The sequence below is a fragment of the Setaria viridis genome, chromosome 1 (assembly GCF_005286985.2).
Source record: "Setaria viridis chromosome 1, Setaria_viridis_v4.0, whole genome shotgun sequence".
In the NCBI taxonomy this organism is placed as follows: Eukaryota; Viridiplantae; Streptophyta; class Magnoliopsida; order Poales; family Poaceae; genus Setaria; species Setaria viridis.
The window spans coordinates 30,959,281-30,986,682 of record NC_048263.2 but is presented as its reverse complement, the minus strand read 5'-3'; the positions used below and the strand labels follow the sequence as shown (position 1 = coordinate 30,986,682).

Genomic DNA, 27,402 nt, shown 5'->3' with positions numbered 1-27,402 from the left:
TGTCTCCGTCCCACTTGTCTCCCAAACAAACGCGGGACAAAGTGGGATCGTCCCGTCCCATCCCATTTCGTCCTTGGAACCAAACGCACTCTTAGGTTTTTCCTAAGGGTACATTTGGATCCCTTGAATTGAAACACATTACAGGAATAATATTCTAGACATTAGATTCCACAAGAAATTAAGTATTCAGAATTTGATTCAATTCAGTTTTTTTTGGGTGGTGATGGAATTCTTTTCCATGAATCAAATTCCATATCCTGTTTGGATTGCTAAATATGGAATATTTTTTAAGTACAGAATAAACACACATATCCAGTTTGCAAAATAACCTTCTCTCTTCAAACAATAGATACATGAGCTTATCTCTCATCTCTCTACAATGTTGAGTGCCACAGGTTGGAAAAAATGTAGAATGCCACAATACATACAGAGAGAGAGAGAGAGATTTGTGTAGTAGATTTAACTACTAAGTCCTAGATACTATTTCTTACACACACAGATACTCGATCGGATACATATAGCATTCATATAGTACCACCACCTTTTACAAAACATATCCAAGTTCATTAAACACCCATCAATTACTTGACATAATTTATCAATACAAAACAATTCAATTCACTTCTTGAGTTGTTTCAGCAACCATCTCTTTCTTAAGATTACTGGAAGTGCCAATAAGGACTGGTTAAGATATCAAATAGGTCTAGCAAGGTGTCTTCATCTAAACCCTCTATCTCGTTTAGTGTGTTGAGAATTTCCTTTTGACGTCGGCCCTTTTGGTGCTTCATCCTTGAACTTGTCCAATTTCTTAGCCATCATGGAGGTGAAGGAATCACCAAACCACTGCCTTTTTAAGCTTCTTGAAGTTCCTGATGAAGTATTCTCTTTGCTGGTACCCTCTTCCTTACTCATCTCTTTTGCGTCATCAGCTGGGGTCTTTGCCCCTTCACCAGTAGCATGATCTTTGACAAACATCAAGCTAATTGAGTCCCAGTACAAGACAGTCTTGTGCATGTACCCGGTAGCTTCTTCCTACGCTTCTCTCTCATTATCATCAGGCATCTATAGCATATATGCAAAGGAAATGCTTAATTTAGCATCAAGACATCAGGATCAAGAAATTGAAGTTAATCAAACAGTGACAAGTGTATATATCAAACAAAAATATCTCAGGCTAAGAAACCTTGACACTACATGATAAGCAGTTCTAGCAGTCTGCAATCATATCTCAGGCTAGGTATTTGGATGATCTCAAAAAGATAGCTTTCCAAGGCTGCTTCAATGGGGAGCCAAATAAGCTCATTAATTAGTGGCAAGACACTCAGCAAAACAACTCCAATTTCCCATGATTCCAGTGTTAATTTTATATTCCTCATAAAGCTTCCCTATTAAACTAATTAAATAATGAGCCTAGGCGAGTATTTTCTTGCAGTATTTAGCAAATAAAATGCATGAGAAAGGAATACATCAAAGCACCATCAGAACACATTACCTAATTCTACAGATATATTTAAGTTGTTGGATGCTCCTGTGCTCCATACATGGAACATCAAATTTGACTAGTGAGGCACAATTTCAGTGCTTACTAGCAAGGTTAGCACAATAAAACTATATGACCAATCAACTGTAGCATATGCAATACATCAAATCGAATCGACCTTTCCCTCGACCTCCAACAGCAGGCCGTTCTCGATCTCGTTGTACAGGAACAAATCCAAGAGGAGCTCGCTATCTACAACAAAAACACCAGCACACAAATCAAATCCACGCACAGATCCTTCACACAACAACAATGGACGGGCTTGGGAGGAAGGGAAAGAGGGCCACGGTTGGGAAACTCACCAGCGGTGGCGGCAGATCTTGCAGCTAGCGGTTAGGGTTCTGTCGCCCGTGGCCACGCGTCGTCCTTTGCCCTGGCACCTGCGGCACGTTATCACAGCCTCGTATGCAGCCACCCATGCACCCGTCACCGCCTCACCGCTGCGCCCGAAACCTGCGAGCCCGCTACCTTCCCTGCAACCGACGCGACTTGATAACTGAGGGCTCAGGCTGGGAGGACGTGGGAGATAGAGGTGCCGGCACTAGGGAACCCTAGTCGCCATGGCATCCAGGAGGGAAGAGGCGAGGGATCGGGATGGGAGGTGAGAGGCGATGGCTCGGGGTAGGGAGGAGAGTCGGGAGGGAGACGATGAGCACGACGAAATCGGTTTCCTTTTTTTTTGCCACCAATCTAACTTGGGCTAACATTCCATGTTGCGGAATGTTGTGGAATGACGCTTTCCAATTCCAAGAGCGGCCAAGCAGGTCGGCCCAAGAAAGTGTTTCCAATTCCACCTGATTCTGATCATCCAAACGGGCCCTTAGTAAAAGGGAACGTATCTGGTGCAAACCAAATAACCCGTGCAACCTTGGAAGCTCTGAATCAAGATCACAAGATGCTAATCATATGGATAGGGTTAGAGATGGGGTTCTTTTGCACTTAACCGCCCGTCGGCCAGCACCGCAAGATTAGTTTTTTGCGAATCCACCCTACCCCTTCCATCCAACCCCCCCAGTGGACCCATCTAGAGACGCCACCGCCACCCTGTTCGCCTCTCCGCCGCCACCCGTGCCCCTCCGCCGACTTCCTCGCCTTCCTCGGCTGATCTTGCATTGCTGGCAGGCGGGCGGTTAAGTGCAAAATAACCCCATTTCTAACCCTATCTATTGGATTAGCATCTTGTGGTCTTTATTTAGAGTTTCCAAGGTTGCACGGGGTATCTGGTTTACACTAGATACGTTCCGGTTGTACCCTACCGCTATTTTTCCTCCGTTTGAGCTTTTATCATTTGGGAAAGTACTTTGCTCTGGTGCAAGTTGGTTTACATGGATGATTCTGACCACCAGTCGGCCTAGTCGCCATAGCTAGCTTGAATGACAGATTGGCTCAGTGCCTCAGTTGGATGTTTATACCCACCCCTGGTCTGAAACTTTGAATCCATATACCTTCAACTTCTTGTCAAAATCTATCCATTCTGGGCATAGTGGCATTTGGCTCCTGAAACAACGCTGCGATATATACACACTGCCTTTGGCTTCCACTTGTTGATCTTGTCATGAAAACCTTCAGATCAAATTGCACCATGAACTATGTATGATCCATGAATCCATATGATCCAGTACTAAGAACGAAACAAAAAATGCTGGACAATCAGGGAGTGGTTTGTCACCTTAAGCAGCATTGTTAACAGCAAATACATGAGAAAAGAAAAGCATGTGCTGCCATGTCAGGGCAATCAGGCAATTAAAGGCAGAGCATGAGGGCAACAAAAACAAACAGATTTAGTAGAGACCAAAAGCGATTAGCGATTGCTCGTCATTCCCACCCACCGGATAAGCACTGTTGGTATCCGCCAAAGCGCAGCGCGACTCGTCATTTTGTTCTCGCGTTCGGTATGCATGATAGGTTAGGTTATCTGGCACCTCATCACCAATAAACACATCTGCTGCGCGCGCCGGGTGAGAAAACACAATCTTGAGATGACACCGTCCAAGTCCGTTATTAGACGAGCTCGTGAACCTGATTAGCACCACCACTCCATGCATCAACCTGCTCCTTTTAAAGGCTATTACATTTGAAAATTATTTAGAAATCAAACTCCTACCTAATAATCAAAATTGTTTACCTACTACTCTCTCATTTTTTTAATACTTCAACATAATACTCATATAGACGTGTACTTATCTTTATCCGGTCATCATTGATTTTTAATTAGTATTTACTCCATAAACTTTTTCATCCACATTCACACTTTTCTCATTTTGTATCACACCTCCATACATTGCGTCCAGCATAAAGATCACATTAATTCCTCACATACATGTATAAATAGTTTATACGGTGACACCTATCATGTGTATATACCTTAACTTAGTCTTTCTATATTAACAATAATATAAATAGGTAATTTCGAATCATATATTAGTTTATTTTTGAACATTTCTATACAATGCACATGGAGATAATTAGATTAAGATTTAGGTGTTTACTTTATGTTATTTTCAGTAATGATACACATAGTTAACTTACACACAAATTTAGAATGACATTTTAAGGCCCTGTTTGGCATGGCTCCAACTCCGGGTGGAGCTGCTCCACTCCAGAACTCCACATGGAGCCAGCTCCGCTCCAAAACTCCAGAACAAAAATGAGGTGTTTGGCTAGATGGGTGCTCTCAGCTCCAAAAAAGATCGATTTCAGTGTGGATTGCCATTGTTGCCCCCCAATTAAGGCCCCACTTGTCATCCTCTCTATCCCATCTTCTTCTTCCCCTTTTTCCACTGCACTGTGCCGCACACGGGAGACCCTCCACGAGCGGCGGGGTGGGTAGCGACGGGGCGGCGGGTGGCGACGGGCGACGACAGGCGGCGACGAGCGACGGGCGGCGGCGGGCGGCGACGGGCGACGGGCGGCGGCGGGCGGCGACGGGCGACGGGCGGCAGTGGGCGGCGGCGGGCGACGGGCGTGGCGACGGGCGACGGGCAGGGCTCTGGCGGCGAGTAGGGCTCGGGAGAATAGAATGAAACGTTTTTTCGTGTAACCGGTGGCATTGGTGGGTAATTACCCACCAACTCCACGAGAAGGTTCAAAAGAGAGGTTTCTGGAGCAGCAAAAGAGGTGCTCCAAAACTCCACCTCCATTTGCACTACAGCTCCATGGAGTTGGCAACTCCATGGAGTTTTGGAGTTGGGGTGTTTGGCTGAATTTTTTGATGGAGTTGCTGGAGTTTAGGAGTGGAGCCGTGCCAAACAGGGCCTAAGTAATGATTTACAATGATATGCATGAGTAATTTGGATGAAGATTATGGAGTTATTTTAGATTATTATTTATAATAGCAGAGCTTGATAATTTAAATATAGGTTTAGTGTTTATTTTAGAATATTTTCATAATGATAGTTGGCGGTAAATTTTTAGAAAATATAATAGACCAATGACTATAATTATTAGAGTTTACGGAATTCATATTTGATGTTTTGAGTTTTATGAGAATTTATAGAATTTATCTGTTTTTTCTAGCATGTTTTATGAGACCTAATGCGGAGCTTCCAAGAGAAAAAAATGAGGCCACACTATAACAAAACTATTACCTTAAGATATCTCTCACTTGTTAAATATTCGAACACAATACTTATATAGATATATTTTCATCCGATTGTGATAGATTTTAGTTAATAATTACTCTATAACTTTTCCATCCAAATTTATAATCATTAACTTTTTTACTTTGCATCGTAAGTATGCGCTTGAATTTGTTTAACAACCCTAAGTTTGATCTATAATTTTAACATAGAAATTTATATTCTCATCACTTCCTCAATATCTTTATAAAAGATAATACATACCATTCGTATATATCTTAATTATTATATCATATACCAATAGTGTAAGAAATAGATGATTTAGAATCATATTTTGGTGTATGTTTTTAATTAAGGTGATTTGGATTCAAATTTGGGATTACCTCATGTTATTTTTTTATAATAGTATATATGTATAATATAGATGTAAATTTAAGGGGTTATTTTAAGTTATTTTTTAAGTATTAGTGGTGGGCAGTTTAGTTGCAAATTTAGAGGGTTATTTTAAATTATTTTTATAATGACAGAAGTGGGTAATTTTGATAAATTAGGGAGTTACTTTAGGTTTTTATATAATGGCAGAGGTGGGTAATTTAGACATAGATTTAGGGGTTACTTTAGGCTATTTTCATATGACATATGTGGGTAATTTTTTTCATAATAGCATATGTGGTTAATTTTTTTGAAAATATAATAGGTCCAATGATTATGATGATTTGAGTTTACGATTGATGGTCAAATGTTTTGCTTTTTTGTGAGAATTTTTTTATTTCTCTTTTTTTCTAAAGTGTCCACCTAGAATCCTTTATGGCTTCACCTGAAGGCTTCGACGTAGAAACACATATGGTGTTGTGTCGACGTGCCTGTACCAGCTCGCTCCACTTGTAAGCTACAGTAGACGGCCTACCGTACCATCTGACAATCTGATTAACGATTCTGATTGTACAGTCGTCATGGGTGGAAAACAAACCAGTACCGGCGATGCAGCGACCGGATCAGACTGAGGGGGTGTTTGATACGTCCCACTAAAGTTTAGCACCTGTCACATTAAATATTTGATACTAATTAGGAGTATTAAATATAGATTAATTATAAAATTTATTGCACAAATGGAGTCTAATTCGTGAGACAAATCTATTAAGCCTAATTAGTCCATAATTTGACAATGTGGTGTTACAGTAACCATTTGCTAATGACGGATCAATTAGATTTAATAGATTCGTCTTGCGAATTAGCATAGGGTTCTGCAATTAGTTTTATAATTAGCTCATGTTTAGTTCTCCTAATTAGCATCCGAACATCCGATATAATACTGCTAAAATTTAGCACATAGTATCCAAACACCCTGAGATTGTGCAGCTCGCCGTACCTCAAGGGCTACGCGCATGCACTTGTGCTAACGGCAGTCTGAAGCTAGTAATTGACTTGCACGGCGAGGTAACTTCAAACGGTACAGTGTCGCTTTCCCATTCTGGGCATTATCACCATTTACTGTTTCTACCTCTTGGCCAAAAAAAAAACTTTCATTTCTAATCGATAGCTGTAAAGCGGTTATAGCTTGTCCGTCGATAAGGTGGAGGATAACTCAGTGCCAACACGATGAACCGTTTCCCCCTCTCTGATGCTGATCTCTGAACTTGCATTAACCTAGCTACTACATCATGGTCGTTGGACTGACTCTGTCAACATGCATATGCTCATGCCATTCGGCGATTGCTCACGCCGGAGTACAGAGGCTCACGGGGGTTCGGCTTCAGCACCGTGCCACCGACTTCTCCTCTTCCCTTCTCCTCTTCCCGGTTCATTTTTTGAGTTCCGACTCCACACTACAAGAGCAAACAGTACAGCATAGTGTACGACTAATGTAGCACGAAGCTAAATCCGAAACCGACTAAGTCCTACTAAAGGGGCCATAGTCTGCCACTAGCTTCCCTTTTCGATCTTGTTCTGCCATCGCTTCTTGTCAATCTCTCGATTCTCTTCCTCCTCGTCTAGTCGAAATCAACCAAAGATCGTAAAAGATTGTTACAAGCACTCCTATACCATATATCATATATACACAACACGATCGAAGGAGATGCTTTGTTGAGACTTGAGAGCCCTATCTGAACCTGGAGCTGCCCGAACCGTTAGACGGTCGCTGTCACCGACATCCTCCATTCCCAGATGGCGACACCTCCATGTAAAGCGATCGAGGACAGAGCTTTCTGTTGTTGAGAAGTACGATTACTCTACACTCCACAGACCAGAGTCCAATCCATGTCATCAGCTGGGCACGTACGCTAGCTCGCGTATCGTTCTCGTGGCCTTGCCTGCTCCCGGACTGATTGCTTTTGTTTCTGCGTGTAATTTCCAGTTGGGACCTCTCCTCCCCCTCAAAAAAAATAAAAAAGTTGGGACCTCTCCTATCATCACGTCAAGTCAATCATATGGCTGTGCACTTGCACCAACTATGCCGACGCTACAACTCAACTAATTAATAATCCCCTACCCGCCGTGGATTCCTGAGGACGCCCCGCTGTTTGCTCCATGTTTCAGATTCCGTCTCCTGTGATCTGTAATTTTTGGGGATTTCGGGGTGCAGGATGTAATTTGCGCTGATTCAGTTGCAGCTAATAAGCAGCCAGGGAAGAACAGCGTGGAAAGAAATGAAGGGTGGAAGTCACGCATCTGTCGGGCTCACGCAAATGATAAGCTTTTGTGATCAGGTAATTGATTTTGTTATGGAGCTAAGCTGATTAAATTACACTGAAACCTACACATTGGAGTAGGTAGCTTTTTTTGTTTTTGTTTTTAAAAGGATGTAGTAGGTAGCTAGGTTTGATCAATGACCATACCATTGCTAGGTAAGGTTGAAACTTGGTTCAGGTTCTCTGGCCAAGGAATGTAAAGGTCCAAGAGCAGCTTTGTTGATGAGTTTGTACAGACTTTGAGAAGTTTCTTATTTATGATGAAATTGGTGCATATTTCCCCAAATATGGGAGGCAATCATTAAAAAAATGTAGGTTTAGCCATTTCTCTCTTTCAGGTAAAACTTTTTTTCTTTACTTATCTTTTTCAATGTCCTTGGATTTGCTTTGATTAGTTGATTTTTGTTGGATCAACTAAAAAGAACAAGCATAAAAATACGAATGACCAAAACTCCAAAGAGACCATACTTAAGTACATACAATTTTCTCTTTTATATCAGTACTAACAAGTTTTATCGGAGAGAACGTTACGATTAATATCGAGCCAGCACAAGGGAAAGATGGTGAAATATTAACAAAATTATAATGCGATGCTCACCATCATTTTTGTGGAAGTCCAAACGGAAACTCTTTTATCTTTCTGCTACTCCTAATCCTGATATTTTTATTTTATTTCTTTTCTAAAAATGGCACTATACGTTGTATCAATATCACTTTTAAGGATCTACGTGAAACATTACAAAATGGCAGGGACCTAAGCGCATAACAACTACAAACAAACTCTCTGAACTCTGTCTCGATATCCTCGCACAGTCCCCTTCCATTCTCTCTGAACTTTCTGAATTCTGATCCGACCGCTCACTCCTTCGCCTTCCCTCCAATCCCTCCCGAATTCGCCGAAGCAGCCCTAAACCCAACCACCGGCACTGGAGATGGAGGCCGCGCTGGAGGCGGCGCGCGCCAAGGACACGAAGGAGCGGCTGGCGGGCGTGGAGCGTCTGCACGAGGCGCTGGAGGCCGCGGCGCGGCGCGGGCTGAGTGCCGCGGAGGTGACGTCGCTGGTGGACACCTGCATGGATCTCGCCCGCGATGGCAACTTCCGCATCGCCCAGGGCGGGCTGCAGGCCGTCTCCGCCGCCGCGGTGCTCGCCGGCGACCACTTTAAGATCCACCTCAACGCGCTCGTGCCCGCCGCCGTCGAGCGGCTAGGCGACGGTAAGCAGCCCGTCCGCGAAGCCGCCCGGCAGCTGCTCGTCACCCTCATGGAGGTCGGTTTCTGCCTTTTCGCGCGAGTGGTTGTTTGCTTTGCTCGCTCCAGCCTCCAGGTTGGCATTTTGGTGGAAAACATTAAAAAAATATGCTGGCTTGCAATTTTGCGTGCTCTGATATTGCGAATTGTAGTCCTGTATACTTGGAATTGAAGGGGGATACGGCATTTCCTTGGGGTGTTGCTGTATGCATTTCGAGCTAGAACAGAAGTTGTTCACTTGTATTGGTAGCGTTCTGGTCTATTATGGAATGTGGTCTTATTTTTGCTGCGGCCTTCATTCTGGGCTTGAATTTGATTATGAGTTTGAGTTCCGGGGGAGAATTGGAGCCTTTCCGTGGCTCCAAATATGGTCAGTTTCTACTTTATACTTGAATGCAGTACTCCACTACCAAATTGACCTTACGGGGATGGTAGTATGCCAATTTGGAGTTTGATATCCTCTATTCTGCTCTTTAGTCAATTTTTCTTAATTGAGTGGATTGACATTTATGGTGGATATTTGTAAAATACATCTACCTGAATGGTTAGTCCATATTGCATTTCAGTGGTTTGCTCTCCATCTCCATGTTGCCCTTTAGATCAATCTTATTCATGAAATATATTTTAGGAGCAATCATAGAAATTTTTGCCATGCTGAGTTTGTGAACCCAACAAGTATTTCCCTTTTTGTGAGCATCTTTTCCGTTTTGTTGTAGCTGTGCACAAGTTCCGGAGACGTGTTTTTTCCTCTTGTAGTGTTGGGTGGATACTGGTACTTTATAAATGAACATTTAAGTTTTCACACCCAAATTTTAGCATTCTTTATTTTTGAGGAACAGAGGGCAAACCCCCTGGTCCCCTGATACTATTTTATTAATGAAGCCAAAATATAGTATCTCATACTAATGTAACAAGACATTTCGCATAATTACATAATTAATTTGAACTCTTATAATAAACAAAGCTCCTCGGTGTTATGTTTTTTATTTATTTCCTCTATGGTGCATATCCCTGGTATGCATGGATTTTCTCCTTTTGAGTTGCGCTATTGATTTGCTGTTTACCATGTTAATAATCATTTGTCAGAACACAGCACCTGTTTTTCCTTTGTACCATATTCCACTTGAGAAAATAAACAGTTTTCACTTTTCTTCTTTGCAATCAGAGGATGATATTCCAACCTTATCTATATCTCAGGTTTCTTCACCGACAATCATTGTTGAAAGAGCTGGAAATTATGCATGGACTCACAAGAGCTGGAGAGTGCGGGAAGAGTTTGTACGCACAGTTGCAGCTGCAGTTGGGCTTTTTGCTTCTACAGAGCTCCCGCTTCAGCGAGTGTTACTTTCACCTGTATGCTAGGATGATTTCATTTTTTTCACTAATCGAATGTTCCCCTTTAGTTTGTTGCATAGTTGTTAAAGGTAAGCTTCTTTTGGTTCACAGGTTCTGCAATTGATGAATGATTTGAACCGAAGTGTTAGAGACGCTGCGATCTCATGTATTGAGGTGGGCCACTACAAATATGCCAAATAGTTCCTTTTAAATTTCATAAGAAAAATATCGTGCAAATCACACTTCTTTTGCTGTTTATTAAACCATTTCATGTGACTTTTTCCACTTGTCTCAATTCTCACTATAGTTCGATTGTTCATGCGCCAAGTATATTGTATACTAGGTGACTCATCTTACACAAGCCTAACACACCAAGGGTAAAGTTAGTAGCTTGCACCCTTCTCTTCTGATTTCTTTCTATTCCTCAGGCAGTCATACTTATTAGTCTCCAATTTTTGATAACCACATTATTTAATAATTTAATATTAGTCCCTTGCTGTGTGTTGCTTGTTTTGTACCAACATTTACTTCAGTTTGGTGTTGAATTTGTTGTTACTATTATTTTGAAAAATGTATCAAAAGCAACTTTTGATGTTATGCATTTAACTCACGCCCAAATATGTGTTCTATTTGCCTTTTCTCAAGGCCTTAGAATTGAAAAAAGGCTCTTGTGCTTTGTTGAAGACAAATAGTGGCTACCTGGGATTGAGCCCGGCCATCTAATCAACCTTCCCATAGACAAGCCCTCATGTGGCTTATACGTAACATATAAATGATAATGTTGATAGGGTTAGTGTATGGAAGGGAGGATGGATATTATTATCCTGGAGTCATTTGTGGGCGGCTATGCATCTCTAACACCCCTGGCATTCGATTCCCCCTAAAGACCTGCATTTAGTATTTCTTTGGTTAAAGTACATCGTATGTAACTTGACTGCTTGCATTATCATGTTTGCCATAGGAGATGTACAAAAACATGGGATCTCAGTTCCACGAAGAGTTGCAGCGCCATAATCTACCTGCTTACATGGTAATCCATGTGGACTCCTTTATCATGTGATGTTGTCATGTTCTCACATATAAAGGTCATCATGCTAGCAGATTGTGACTATCCTTTATTTGCCTTGTTTGATGTTTGCAGCTAAAGGAAATAAATTCAAGGTTGGATAAAATAGAACCAAATGCTCCCTCATCCAATGGAGCTAGAATGCAGTGTAGGGCCAATGAATCTAGATCTATTAGTGCTAATCCAAAAAGAGGCAGTCCAAGGAAAAAAAGCGCGCCAAGGGAAAGCACATTATTTGGAGGCAAGTTTTACTTTTAGCCTGCTGGATAATTTCATTCTATTTGTTTAGTATTACAAATATTACACAAAGTGAAGATAGTTGCAGGTGCCGACTGTTGATTCAGTGTAACTCTAAAATCACATGTTTTATTCCACACATTAATCCTTAAAAGAGTCTTAAGTATTTTGCACATTAACGATTGACGAATTTATGGTGGGTGTTGCATCATTAGCTTTCCATTTATCTTTAATGTGTTAAATAAATATAAACAGCATCATTATCATGGACATGCACTGGCATATTTAGTGTCTATTGGGAGCAAGTGAACAACAGCATTTTCTCTTTGGATATATAAGCTAGAGACTTCCAGTTGCATTATTTTGCTGAGGTCTTTTGTTATCTAAACACTTTAGAAATCAATGTGTTTATAGTCAGAATATAGTGATGTTCATTTGGATTTTAGCAATATTGCCAATCTCAGATGTTTCATTTTTCTGTCAATAGAAACACACTCCCTGTTTTGTCATATATCACTTGATTTTGTGCCATTTATAGGTGGCATGGATATCAATGAGAAGCCAGTGGAACCCATAAGAGTTCACTCAGAGAAAGAATTAGTTAGAGATTTTGAGAAGGTTGCATCTGCCCTTAATCCAGAGAAGGACTGGTCTATACGTATTGCTGCTATGCAAAGGATTGAAGCCTTGGTATATGGAGGTTAGTATTTGGCACCTGTGTCCTATATGAGTACCATCTACATTGGGTGTTGTCAATGAGTAGCTTTCGTTACTTGTTAGAACATATACATGCCATAGCGGACTTGAGGATCTTGTTAACTGAACCAAGGCATAAACTTACAAGTTGTTATCACCTAGGTTCAGTAGTATTTCAAATTTCCTGAGTAAACAAGGCTGAGCGGGATTCAAAATTTTATATTTTATTTGCATAATGTAAAAATACAAGGTTTACATTTGAAATGAGACAATATGACACATGCTATAATTTTTGAAATTAGACATGGTCCTCTTCTACGCACTGTGGTAGGCATGATGCATGAAACCTTATTCGGATAGTTCTTTTTTAAAAGATATTGGGAGATTGACTCACATTATCATATGTATGAATGCCATATCAGCAGTTTATAGTTGCAGTTATGCAAAAAGAGAGATTCATGTGAGCCAGACAAGCTAACACCATGGAACTGAATTGGAAAGTAAAGTGGAAATGTTTCACATTTATTAACATAATTTTAGAAGATAGAATTTCTAATGACTGTTAGAATGCAACATTACATATGAACTGTTACTAAACCCTTTCTTGTTAACACGATTTTGCGTGCTCTCTTTGAAACACTTCTGTTTATCAGGTGCTATGGATTATCCATCATTTCTTATGCTCTTAAAGCAGCTGGTTCCTCCATTGTCTTCTCAGCTATCCGACCGACGATCCAGCATAGTTAAACAGGTATTCCTTTCTTGCCTGTTTGCTATTATAGTATGGTAGATGTAAGGAAAGAAGTAACTACTGCAACCATGGAAGCTCCACAATATGATCCTAACGGAGCCTAGAATGCAATGTTTGAGTAAATTGTCCACCATTCCTCAGCACGCTCTAGTGAATTTTATGATGCATAATAACACAACAATTGCAACATAAACAGGTATTTAATTACAATATCACTGCATCACCGGGATGCATTTATGAATAGATAGCAGGTAATGATAGGTAATATTAATCAAGAAGCATGCCCGACAAAATGTAAGCAGGAGTAATCGTTCCATTGACCATGAGTCAAACTCGCTAAGGTAACCAGTTTGCTCCAGGATTCTAACATGTGTTCAAAGAGTTTTAGCATCATATATTGTCTGCGGTACAGTAACTGCACTATATTAGGTTGTTTTGTTTATGGCAATGTAGGAATCATAGAAATTCTGTTGAAACATATTTTCTGATAAATAATGCAGTGACAAGACAAATTCCTTGGGGATGACCTTGCTGACTTGATCTTTTCTCCAGGCATGCCATCTACTTAATGTACTATCAAAGGAACTTCTTGGTGATTTTGAGCCAAGTGCTGAAATATTTATTCCGGTAATCCTAGAAACTATTTCAGTACTCCACAACTGTGGCCTCAAACTTCATTAAGGCTAACATAAAATGAAATTTCCAGGTACTTTTTAAGCTTGTTGTCATAACTGTGCTTGTGATTGCCGAATCCGCAGACAACTGCATAAAATCTGTAATACATCTACATTCTTCCATTGAACTTTGTTAGTTTCTTACACTGCGCATTCCCCTTTTCTGACATGTATTATCTTGCAGATCCTGCGTAACTGCAAGGTTTCACGTGTTCTTCCACTTATAGCTGATACGGCAAAGAATGACCACAGTGCAATCCTCCGTGCTAGGTAGTAGGTACTTGCCTTATATTTATCTGAGCATTGTTTTGCAAGCTATTCATGCCTCTTTGCTACTATGGCAGGTGCTGTGAATATGCACTCTTAATATTGGAGTATTGGGCGGACACTCCAGAAATACGCCGCTCAGCTGATTTATATGAAGACCTAATAAAGTCATGTGTTGCAGATGCAATGAGTGAGGTACTGAGGTTGGAATAACACCATCCAAATTTCCTGACTTAGTTCATATCAGTGCTCACTGCTGAAAGCCCGAATGTTTTTTTCCCCTATATGTGCTATATTTGATGTCGTATTTGCAAATACAGGTCCGTGCAATGGCAAGGACTTGCTATAGGATGTTCACTAAGACATGGCCCGAGCGTTCACGCCGACTGTTTATGTCATTTGATCCTGCCATACAGAGGGTATATCATTTTACTTCCATTTACATTGTGTAAAATTTGAACACATAAAGGTGAGGTTGAAGGATCAAAGTGCTCTAGAACCTGAATTTATATTTATTTCTTTTTAGAAAGTCTTTACATTGTGTTGGTGGTTCAAACAAATATGAGCAATAGCTCTTTTACTGAAAGAGCCATGTGCTTAGTTTTCCAAAAAAAAAAGAGCTATGTGCTTATCTTCCACCTAAGAACATCGCACCCAACTTTTTTGTGGACCACTTGATCCCATGGAAACATAATTCTATCTGGTTATCTTGGTTACTGTAAAGTGAAGAAGCATTTCAAGTATTTTCTCACAACTCCAATCTTGTGTTTCATTTGAATATGTACTTCTATATTTGGTTATCATGGCTCAGAATTGTCTGTATTCTGTAAATTAACATTTTTGTAAATCATTTCTAGATCTGTATGAGTAATTTTTATGTTTTACCCAGATTAGTTCAAGGTTTGGTGGACACTGCTAGTTAGTTGGTTTATGAGCATTGCGTAGTTGTTAGTGCCTAACCCCAAACCATACAACACAAGTATTCCTGGAAAAGCAGTTTTTTTTAATACCTGTAAAGCAATTCTGTTACCGCGTTGATGTTTGACAGTTTTATCTGCAGAATTTCTGTTAGTTTGATCTAAAGATCGACTTGTCTGCAGATAATAAATGATGAAGATGGTGGCAAGCACAAGCGGCATCCTTCTCCATCATTGCATGAGAGAGGAGTCCAACTTTCTCGTGCTTCATCACATGCAGGTGGTAACCATTTTGGATATGGTACTTCAGCTATTGTGGCAATGGACAAGGGTGCAGCTATTTCTTCTGAATCGTCTCTCTCGTCTAGCAGTCTTTTATTGTCACAGTCAAAGACAATTGGTAGAAGTGCTGAAAGAAGTATAGAGAGTGTGCTGAGTTCAAGCAAAGAAAAGGTTTCAGCCATTGAAAGCTTAGTGAAAGGTGTAAGCATGTCAGATAGGCACAATTTCTCTGCTATTCGCTCAACAAGCTTGGACCATGGTATCCTCTAAGCTAAATTTGAAAATATCCTATATCCTATAAAATGAATCTCTTTTGTTGTGCTGTGCCATCTTCAGCAAGACTTTTGTAACTTATTTATCAAGTACTAAAAAATGCTTAATTTCCTTTTCATTTCCTAGTGCAGGAGTTGACCATACATCCTCTCATGATCCTCCTACCCTATCTGCTACACGTGCTTCATATTCATCCCTTAATGGAATAACTAGCTCAAGAAATGATGGTTCATCCAAAGAACGATCAAGCTCACCTTATTTGCGTAATCTATCATCTGAACTGATATCAGGCTTGTCACTGCCATCTTTAAGATCTTCAGGGAGGTCTCAAGATGGCAGCACTATGGAGGAGAATCATGATACATGGCCAACCAGGCGATCACCAAAAGTGCAGATGCACAAACACTATGTGGATATGCCCAATAGGGATGTCCGTTACAGAAATTCACTCAATAGTCATGTTCCACACTTCCAGGGGCCTCTTAGGAAGCAAGTAGCATCAAGAGCTTCTGCAAGTGGAAGGCACAGATTTGATGATGATCATGTCCCATCTAATGACATGCGTGGCTATACTAATGGTCTGGCATCTCTAAATGATGCACTCTCTGAGGGCCTTAGTCCAAGTTCAGACTGGGAAGCTAGAGTTGCAGCATTCAACTTCATTCAGATACTGCTGCAACAAGGACAGAAAGGCATTCAAGATATTACTCAGCACTTTGAAAAGGTTATGAAGCTGTTTTTCTGTTACATGGACGATTCTCATCACAAAGTTGCACATGCAGCTTTCTCCACACTTGCAGATATTATTCCAGCATTCAAAAAACATTTTGAGAGCTATGTTGAAAGAATTTTACCACACATCTTTTCAAGGCTTATCGATCCAAAGGAATTGGTTCGACATCCATGTTCCTCAACCTTGGAAATTGTTGGCCAAACATATTCTATTGACACATTATTACCTGCACTTGTACGTTCACTGGATGAACAAAGGTCCCCAAGGGCAAAATTGGCTGTTCTTGAGTTTGCAAACAAATCATTCGACAATTACACAGTAGATTCTGAAGGTTACAGTAACAGTGGTTTTCTTAAGCTCTGGCTTACAAAACTAGCACCTTTAATACATGAAAAGAATGCTAAGTTGAAGGAAGCATCTATTTCTGGAATGATATCAGTTTATTCTCATTTTGATTCAGCCGTAGTCATAAATTTCATCCTTAGTTTGTCGATTGATGAACAGAATATTGTGAGGAGAGCTTTGAAGCAATATACTCCTCGTATTGAGGTCGATTTGGTCAACTACCTTCAGAACAAGAAAGAACGTCCACATCCCAAATCTTACGATCAAGTTGATTCTAGCGCTTCTTCTGAAGATGGTTATGCTCTGACATTTAAGAAAAGCTTCCCATTTGGACGCTTTTCTGATAGTTTAGTTGACACTGAATCAAGAAAAAAGATGAATACTGTGCAGGAATCAGCATTACTTAACGTTCCCATCAGTCGAACTACCTCTGATGTCTGCACTGATCATGCTAAGCAATGTTTTGGACGTGCCTCTGAAGCTGATGTTCTCATGCAAAGTAGGGAACTAAAGAACAATACCTGCACAGTTGTAGAAGCTGTGCATTCATGGGCAGATTATCCTGAGAAATCAGATGCAACCATGGATGATGAAAATTCTACGGGTACTACTCGCTTGGATTTGGGCCATCTTCCATCTGATGGACATAGTTCTGCTCTAGCAATTTCTGGGGAGCACACTCAAGAGGGAGATCCATTTGTTGATCGTAGTTCTGTAAATATTATCCCACACACCAGTAACGGCCCCAGCGTACCACATCTTCTTCATCGGGTACTTCTGCATCATGCCCTTTTTTATTTTTCTTTGTTGACTCTGCAAGCATTGCAGTGTGTGTGTTTTTTTTTCTGCTCAGTGCATAACTATTATATATTTTTTCCTACTTTCCTTAGATTGGCAATGGTGGTGAAGTTTCATGCCTAGACAGGCAGGAGGCGTTACGACAGTTGGTTAGAGCTTCCACCAATAAAGATAACTTTATATGGAAAAAGGTTTGCCGCCATACCCTTTCAACTCCCATTTTGTTTTCTTTGGAAGAACAGCTTCGGTGTTATTATTGCTTCCATTCATCTGTGATGTCTGTTTTTTTTTGTGAAACTTCCTCTTGGCAATTGGGCTTAAAACACTTGTATTATATGCTAAACTTTATTCAGTATACCTTTTTGCATCTGGTGCTATATTCCTTTTATGGATAGTAAGAGGATAAAGGAAAAATTCCTTAAGAGAGTCTCTTGAGGGTGGATCAAGGGAAAAACAGCAGACACGTGTTACACACAAGTTGCGTCGTATTTCTTTTGTCTTGTTGAGTTGCATTTCTTTTCACTTCTCTGTTTAACATATGAACCAAATTGGTGACTTGTTATTTCTTACATCATACGGGCTGTTTCATCATTATTTAAACATACCTACTTTCTAGTATAAGTCATCCTGTTGTTTTTTAAGTACAAATTGATATGGTTTCTTTAAACGATTGTGATTCACTGTTTCACCAAAAGAGGAAAAAGGAACATTTGATTTCCTTTGATTGTTGAGTGTTTCCCAAACATTACTTTACAACACACTCTTGCCATCAAATATAGTACTGTTCAGTTTGTGAAAATTCATGTTCTAATATCAACTTTTCTGTGTTACCATAGTATTTCAACCAGATTTTAACAACTGTCCTTGAAGTGTTGGATGATGCTGATTCCTCTGTGAGGGAGATTTCTCTGTTGTTAGTTGCTGAGATGCTCCACAATCAGGTTTTCTGCTCACTAGTCATACATGTAACTAAATAATCTAATTGGCAACAATTTATTAGTAATGTCTTCTTAATTTTTCTCAGAAAGATTCTATGGAACAATCCATTGAGATTGTTCTTGAAAAGCTCCTGCACGTCACCAAAGATGATGTTGCGAAGGTATATTTCCTTTCACATGAGAAGTTCTCTCCTTTTCTTTATGTGCTAATATATTCTTAATGCTGATACAGGTTTCAAATGAAGCACATCAATGCTTATATGTAGTCTTGGCAAAATATGACCCTTTTAGATGCCTTGCTGTATGTCCAGAGCACTTATTAATTAAAAAATATCTTCCTAAATCACTACCTGTTGCAACCAGCAACTTACATTTTCCTGAATTTTCTTTGCTTGCGTGCAGATTATTGTGCCTTTGCTGGCTAGTGATGATGAAAAGACACTTGTCATGTGTATCAATTGTTTGACAAAGGTATCTAAATTTCGCACTGTAATTATGAATGGCAAAAATTTAAACTTCATATGTCATGGTAATATTTTGCAAGCGGTCAGATAACAAAAATAATCAATTTTCACTTAATTTGCATTTTTGCGTGGTATTAGGTGCCTATTATTGATTACTAGCATTCCACATTTAATACATTTAACTTGTCTCTTTCCGAAGTCCTGAATCTTGTTTGACCACTGTTGTTGGGTGTTGTATTCTGTTGCGAGGCATTTTGGCACTATATTAACAGTTAACCTGAATTATTGTCCTGCATAGCATTGCAAATGCAAGGGAATGTAGCAACAGATTATTTAAACTCGTGAACTTTGATTGTGTACTACTTGTAGAGTCACTCATTCAGGTTCGCTACAGAGTATGTTCTGCACAATGACAGTTTACTGTTGTATTTGTCTGGTAATCTTGCAGCTTGTTGGGCGGCTCTCACATGACGAATTGGTTACTCAACTGCCTTCATTTTTACCTGCAGTGTTTGATGCTTTCAGTAATCAGAGTCCAGATGTTCGCAAGGTGCTTACTCATTCTTTTGACATATGCTTTTCTTAGAGGGACATGCTAGTTCTTCAGTCAGGGAATATTTTAAGATTATGAAAAAAAACAGAAATAGGAACTAGGGTTTTTCATGTACTGAAACAAAGAGAGATAATGGTGCTAAGCTTTGTTACAGCATTAAGACCTGAAATTATTAGATATGTAGAGCATACTTGCCTTGTATACTTGATTCTATTACTTGTGTACCAAGCCATAGTGGCTATATTGTTGGGGAAATGGCCCAGCCCATGAGCAAAAGGGCGGCCCATGTAGAGGTCTAAGAGCCTAGATGTAGATATTGTATCCACTGGGAGCTTGGGGGCTAAATGCCAGGCTTTCATCCTCTATATAAAGGGCCCAAGGGGTCATGAGGAGGGGATTCACTCTTGGGGCACCTCCCACCTCTCTAATTTATTTCCTGCCTGGCGGCATCAAACCCCCACCCCCGGCACGCGCGCCCGCACACACAGACAGGGTGTGTGGTGTTTTCCCCATTCTATATCTCTACAGAAATTCATGTGCCAACAGTGATATCTGCTGGCTTGAATAGAGAACGGGAATGAGTATGATACTATAACAGATGAGCAGAATTGCCACTGAAGTGTTCTTGTTCACATAAGCTTCAGTGTGCTGTGTATTCTGAATTTCTAATAGATCATCCTGTTCATATTTGGTCATTATTAGCTCACATTTAATCTGCACTTGGTGGCTGCTGCTGTTATCTTGGTTATGTAGGATTGTAGGCCATATTCTACTTTTATGATTTCATTGTGTATTTCTGGTGGTCTATATCTGATACCATTTGCACTTTACTCTAGGCTGTTGTATTCTGTTTAGTGGATATGTACATCATCCTTGGAAAAGAATTTGTACCATACCTGGAGGGCCTTAGCAGCACGCAGCTGCGCCTAGTAACAATCTATGCAAATCGGATATCACAGGCAAGGTCTGGTGCACCAGTGGCTGCTACCCAATGAGTCATGTTCTGTGTACCATATGAATATTTGCTTTGTGTTAGCTGGGTTTTGGGTCTCATTCATCTGTACATAGAGCAGATGAGATGCCTTCATGTATTTAGCTTCTGGCCTTTCTTGTGTGAATTGTGATATGGTGGCCCCTGTATATGGCGGGATTGTGTTTTGTGTCACCATGCACCATCCGCATTGTACAAAGAACAAAAAAAAGGTGTAGCTTCATGGAGCTTGTTTCCCCTCACTTTCCTGTAGGGGTTGGTGTACAGATCGGATGCTGATAAACACAATTGTTGTGAATGCTTAGCAGTTCTACTCTGCATATAATCGTTGGTTCAGTCCTATTCTACACAAATGGTCCAATCCTATCGTTTTGCTTCCATATTTGATGCTGGTTATTACTAGATTTGTTATAAATTAAATGGAAGTGCTTTATGGTTTATTTGTAAGCTCTACCGCAACGTGCAATGATTGCCAGTAGGATACGTAATTGATGGTTAATCCTCCACCGACACTTTTTGGTCGTTGAAATGCCACCGGCCAGGTCGTTTATTTTGTTTTTCTTTTCTTGCCGCTGCCTGTGTGCCTTCTGTGTTTTGTTGAACCATGCGTGGTGGATGTCGAGAGCGGCATGACTCTTTTGAGTCGTGTTTTTTCCTACCTTTCTATCTTTGTTTGTGTTTTATTTGCTCATGCTTCCTAATAAACTTTATGAAAAATCTCTTGCCGTTCTTTCGAAAAAAGAAAAACAAAAGCACCGACGCCACTGAAGAAGTTTCAGCTGCGTTTTGTAAACACCGATCGTTGTTGGACCTACCGGTGTGAAGGCGTGATAGCAGACAGGTTGTCTGGTCGCAACGGCCCACGGCCCACGCTGCGGAGACTGGACGCATCGGCAATTCGGCAGGGCAGCCAACGCCGCAAGCCCACAACGCGTGAACCGAAGGGACAAGACGCAGAACGGCTTCCTTTCCTGCCCCCGGGTTTTGGCGCGCGCCGACCAAGAGACGGCGCGGCGGCGGTGATGGACCGGCTCCAGCGCCGGAACCCTAGCAGCCGGCCCCATTCCACTTCGATGAAGCCCCCGCGGCACCCGCGAGGCCCAACCATCCAGCACCCGCCGGCGTCGAGGCCCCTCCCGGAGCCCTCTTCCCCAGGTCTCGCCCAACTCCACCGCTTCGTGCTGCTTGTTTCGTGTTCAGGAATCTCCCTAGTTTTCTTTCGGCGTATGTGCTGGGGGATGCGGTTCTTGGATCGGTCCCGAAGTAGCTGGCTTGTGGTTGAGGAGGTGGGCTTTGTGGGGGTTGGGTTGGGTTCGAGATAAATCAGCATTTGATTGCAATTGAATTGGAAATGCGAGATAGGAGTTCTTGCGGTTCGGTCATGGGCGGAAAGGAGGCTGATTATAGGGTTCGTGTGCATCGATGGAGTTGTTTTGCTCTTACTTTAGTAGATTTCGTTGTTGTTTGGTGCCTTATGCTTCTTATCCCTACATTCTTGGACATCTCTCTCTTGGCAATCGTTCTGCTCTTTTCGTCTGATGCAATGAGTACCTAATGGCAGATGGAAGGCAAAGGAAAAGGGTTCGATTTTCAAATGAAGGTGAAGGTGGTAGTCACCACATAGGCGGGAGACAGGTCGCTAACATAAGAGAAGTTGCGAAAAACAAACCTCGAGGTATATTGCACTAAGTCTCAGTGTAATTCATCTCTTTCTACCATGCTGCATTTAAATTACTAAATATTCCTCCCTTTCGGATTTCCTGTATATTAATGTCCTGTTAAATGCCATCTATTTTTGTTCTTGGACTTTTGGCATTTCAGTACTTCGAGGGGGTATTAACTGTTCTGTGATTATGTTACTGGTTTTCTACCACTGTAATCACATTAATTCTACATTTTTCTTATATGGGATTATCTGATCTGCATAGCTAACATTTTCAACCGAAACAACCAAAAGCATATTTCTAGACATTGGAATAACTTATATCTAATCCATCATTTTCTATGCAGTTTGTGACGCGAAAACTGCCGAATACAAGTTCTTTAAGAAATTGTGTGAACAGTCAGGCCATAGCACTCGTTTATACAAACATCCTCATCAAATACTTGAGCCAAAGATCTCCAAACAAAAACGAGGTATTGGATTGAGTGTATACTCTTTCTTTGCTGTCCTATTCTGTTGGTGCCTCTTACTTTAGACATTAGAATGAACTTCCTATGTGCTGTGTCTTGCAGAATCACATAATGTGACTACACTCAGAAAGTTCTCTGTCCATGGAAATACTGTGGTTTATGATGACCCCCCTGCTACACCGGCTAAGAATGAGGAAATCCCTAGCGAGCAAGTGAATGTGCAATCCTCCCATTCTGGTCTGATCCTTTATCTTAACCCCTCTGATCATGAATGCTGCATCTTATATATTCTTTATAACTATGGGCCTTCTTCTTACACAGAATGTGACGATAAGGATACACCTCAATTCAACCCACATGGTTGCTTGCCGAGTATTCATGTTCTCGCACCTATAGCTCAAACATCATTTGATGTTACTGGCACTTCAGGTTATATTGGTGAGTGTGATTCCTCCAGCATACATACATACCTTGGTTGCTGCCGCTGAAGTTTTACCATACCCATTATCTGCATTGCTCAGCCATGTCACATGCATGAAAACACTAGGAGAGAAATAAATCATAAAGATTCCCCTGATTCTTTAGTCTTCATTTAGAAGGTTAGGAGAGGAAACAATAAAGTTATCTGACTAGATAGAATAAATTACACTATGGCAACAATCATGTGCTGTTCCTTCAAAGTACCTTTTTCCCTTACTCCTTTCGACACATATGCATGAATTAGGGTTTCTGAAATGCTCATATGTTACTGGCGATCATGGGCTGACGCAAGTACTTGCTTTTGACTACTTACATTTTTGCTGTGCATCTCAAAACTTGTATTTGCTTTATTGTTTCTCTGCAAAATAACTTTTGCTGCACTAAGCTGGGATGCTAAGAGCATGACACCTATACTTGTGTTTATAGATAGAGAGCCTGTAAGTGGACAGATCTTTTCAGAAAAGAGAAGCAAATTATTAATGATAGCTGCAAAAACAGTCTCGATGGGAAGTGCTGAGCTGTTCCAAAGAAGGTTGTAATCATAATCACAGAATTCTATTGGTTTATTTTTTTCGTATGTAGTTACATAATTATTGCAAATTTCTCAGGTCGGAATTCGTGGGTGACATCCTACAGAGGTTAGGTGCCAAAAACATCACAAGAAAGGTACGCTTTGCACTTTGCAATATAACAATTGGGGCAAGAATGTACTGCCACATTAGTTCTTTTGTTTGGGCGATCTCAACATTAGTACTATTTATTATTATAAAAGTTACACAACTGATAGTTATTAATGTAATGCTGCAGCAAGAAGGGTCGATGAGGCACAGTAAAATTGACCACAGAGAAGCTCCTGCTATTCCCAAAGGCCAATTTGATTACTTGCTAGATTACAGGCGAAGGGACTTTAATCCATCAACTAAGCTGAGAAGAACTGGTAAAAGTTCATCCTCTGATGCAAGTGATGACGCACGTGAGTTCATGGCTTTACCATGGGGATACAATCAGGGTCTTCCAAGTTTTATTGATTGGAAACATGACGTACCTTGTGGAGATAGCAAAGCACGTGAGTGCATGGCATTGCCATGGGTGTGTGTTAATGATATTTCGACTTCTGATTGGAAGAGAGGCAACCAGGTTTCAAACTTGTTACTAGATAATGTCGAACCATGCGTCCACAGAAGAACAACTTCAGCTAATGAGTTGAGCTTGAATGTTCAAACTGCTTCAAATGATCAGCATGGCTGGAACCCAATGTTGTCGGTGAAACTCACTGAGTCATTTCGAGATAGATTATCCTTCCCCTATCAGATTGAGGAGCAGCATCACGCGGTACCATATGCGGTCTTGAATACCTCCTGGCAACCTGACTACCATAGCTCCACAAAACAATGTGTTTCTAGTTCAGTTAGACTGGAAAGGGAAGACCCAAAAGAGGCAGGATCATTTGACAATTCTGATGCCAGATTTGCAACTACGTTTGATCAGTTACCTGCAAAATCAGCTGCTTTAAGCTTTTTGGACAGTGGAAATGAAATTCTGGAAAATAATGATTTCAGATTTATCTCCAACTCTCATGTAAGTCAAAGCAAGAAAATGGTTTTCAGTGCAAACACAGGCTGTCTGAATTCCATGTTTTCAATTTTAGAGCATCCATATGAGCTGGGTGCGAAGAGCCTGCATGATTCTGCTATTGGTGTATCTTGTTTGGCTGGACTGGAGGAGAAATACTTGAGAGAGGTAGAATTGTCTGATAATTCTGATAGGCTTCTTCAGGTGTTAGATCAGTTACCTGTGAAATTCACCCCTTCAAGTTTTTCAAACGACGAGTTCAGAATTCAGGATGATCATCTTCTCAGATATATCACTAGCTGTCCCCAAGAGGACAACAGCAGCATTTTGTCCCTTGATGCAAATGACAGTGGTCTGAATTCCCTGTCTTCATATTCAGCGCAGCCTTGTAAGCCAGATTGGAATAGCTTGCATGATTCTTCTACAGAGTTGTGGTCATCGGTGCATCGACTCCAATCTCATGCTGATTGGGGACCCATGCTTGGTTTCATGCAGAATGGAAATGCTTACAGTGATTTGGTGGAAGGTCACCACAGCCTCATGCTAGTCCAAGACAACCTGAAGAACGATATTCTTGGTACAACTGATCTATCATTCTTTGGTTCTTGCTCTGCTTTGGATAACATCAGGGAGGCTCCTATGTTATCTTCCGATGGCATAACATTGTAGTCTAGGAAATGCGGTACTCTACTCTGAATTTTTCATCCAGGTGTATTTTTTATTCTATTAGTGGAGCTAAAATCTTGCTGCGTGCATTTTTAAATTTTGAAGGTACGTATGTAGGTAAGTTATTTGGTTTCATTTAGTACCGAGAAAATGGCCACTAAGATGTGTGATGTTTGCAACTATTAATACACAATGTATACAGTTTGCTGTTGAACGAGGCTGAATGGTGGAAAGAGGGGAACTAAAGGAGCGATGTTCTATTTTAAATTTCCTTTTTGAATTAGAACTATGCTCTTTGTAAATAGTATTTCCTTTTATGTTCCCCTTTGTTTTTGATCGATATCGTGCCACAGTTGCAACACTGGTTAAAGTACATCGAGAACTCCACGGTCGATATAAAATCCTCGAGATTTGCCCATGCAAAGGCCGTAGCTACGGTTGCTTCCATCGCTTTTTGACCGAGTATTTTCACCTCAAACACGTGAGCCTTTCTTATAAAAAAATTTCAGACGGGATAAAAGGACTCGACAGTACTATCTTCACAGTAAAAAGCTACATATTCTCTGGCTCCCTGCACAGTTGAACGCTTTGCTGTTCTTGGAAGTTTTTGGCGACCAAACTACTTTTTACCAGGCCGAGTCCTCAAACCGCAAACCTCATGCTCTGGTGTGGCAGATATATTCCAAAGCTCACGACAGTGCGACTGACATGGAACTGGTGACTGGTGATCGCAGTGAAAACGCTAGTCATAAAATAACAGAGAGATTCATCCGGAATTGAAACATGATGCTTTCTTTTAGAGAAGCATGTCGTGTTCTTTTTTAGAAGCATGTCATGGAGGTAGATGTAATAAAATCCATCGTTCCATCTTCCCAAGAAGTTCCGTGCTACGGATTTTATTCTCGGTGGCGGACTGGCCGTGCTTCGACATCCGTAAACAAATGTTTTAAACAAATTCCAGTGTTGTCGCTTGAGCTTCGTGATTGTTTGCATAAAATTGCAAACTTGCAGCATGTACTGCTCATCGGTGGTCTGACGTTTCATCAGCACCATCGGCTCATCGCCCACTCTGCTCCTCCCTGTAGAGTCGTAAACGCATCCACTGAGCCGGTCCAAAACCACTGTGGATTACGAACCAGCCACGCGAATCCCTCTCTCACGGCTGCAGCTTGCAGACATCTTGGTCGCATCCCACGCACGCAACGAGCCAACGGCAGCAGCATCAACCCAACCAAAAATTCGCGCTCATCATTTAATCCCAAAAGGCCACCGATCGTGCATTCGTGCCTGCCGGGAAAGCGCCCCCTCCTGCTGCTGCTGCTCAGCGAGGAACACAGAGACGCTTACGATGCAATAGCCCATCAGGCATCAGCATGTGAGGACTGGCCCTGCCTGCCCGACCGGCCCGGCAAAGCGTCGCGCACCCGGGGCACTGGGCAACTGGGCATCAGCACCCGTCGCCTGCTCTGCCGCTACGTCTGGCGAGAGCTGCTAGCACGCGTCCCCGTGCGAGCGGGTCCCACCACGTGCTCGCAGCTCACCTCCTCTTCTCTCTGTTTGCTCCCCCTGCCTCGCGGTCCGCCGAGCTCCCGCGAGATGCTCGCGGGCAACGGGTGGAGCACGGCCATGGCGCAATGGGTGGAGCAGCAGCGAAAGCATAGCTTGTCAAAAAAAAAAGGGACAAAATTCAATCCATCGAGCATGCACTTAGCTTCTTTGAATCTGAATCATGTCCAGAGAGGCTAATTGAGCTTGGATTGGAGCCCGTCGGGATAGGATTCACTCCAAGCACGACGCTGGCATCGGAGGGCAAGAGCTCGAGCGGGTTCACAGCCCCCAAGCAGCCGTCGCAGGTGGAGGCCGCATCTCACGGCGGATGAACGAGGGGCGCAGCGGCCGCGCAGCGTGTGGAGCTTGCGGCCGCCGGGGCGCGTGAGGACGAGAAGAGCAGCGCAGCACGGGAGAAGGACATGACCGGAGGCGTTGGAGGAGCCAGGCCGGCGCGCGTGTGGCTGGAGCGAGGTCGTCGGAGCGCGCCGTCGGATTTGGGAGAGGTACAGGTACGGGAGAGAGGGAACATGTGGGACCCGCAAAATTTTGGAATACGCGTGCTGTAGCTCATCTGTTGGAGAGACTCCGCTACAACACTTACTATAGCTGACCTGGACAAGAAT

At 41.6% G+C, this 27,402-nt stretch overlaps 2 protein-coding genes across 2 annotated transcripts; both read left to right on the top strand.

Moving 5' to 3' along the window:
• Window positions 1–8,613: 8,613 nt before the first annotated feature.
• Window positions 8,614–20,730, top strand: LOC117862307 (CLIP-associated protein). Its single transcript, XM_034745814.2, has 21 exons — window positions 8,614–9,076; window positions 10,255–10,410; window positions 10,504–10,566; window positions 11,354–11,422; window positions 11,534–11,699; window positions 12,234–12,395; window positions 13,045–13,142; window positions 13,695–13,769; window positions 13,849–13,917; window positions 14,001–14,086; window positions 14,161–14,278; window positions 14,404–14,502; window positions 15,184–15,541; window positions 15,687–17,404; window positions 17,524–17,622; window positions 18,268–18,372; window positions 18,456–18,530; window positions 18,602–18,670; window positions 18,772–18,840; window positions 19,282–19,383; window positions 20,223–20,730. Exons 1-21 carry the CDS (start codon window positions 8,741–8,743, stop codon window positions 20,379–20,381), a joined length of 4,251 nt encoding a protein of 1,416 aa, XP_034601705.1. The 5' UTR covers window positions 8,614–8,740; the 3' UTR covers window positions 20,382–20,730.
• A 519-nt stretch (window positions 20,731–21,249) lies between these two features.
• LOC117843307 (uncharacterized) lies at window positions 21,250–25,838 on the top strand. The gene is made up of 8 exons (XM_034723879.2): window positions 21,250–21,532; window positions 21,939–22,052; window positions 22,388–22,513; window positions 22,613–22,747; window positions 22,832–22,948; window positions 23,417–23,522; window positions 23,599–23,656; window positions 23,798–25,838. The coding sequence occupies exons 1-8, from the start codon at window positions 21,400–21,402 to the stop codon at window positions 25,229–25,231; spliced, it is 2,223 nt and encodes a 740-aa protein (XP_034579770.1). The 5' UTR covers window positions 21,250–21,399; the 3' UTR covers window positions 25,232–25,838.
• Window positions 25,839–27,402: the final 1,564 nt, after the last annotated feature.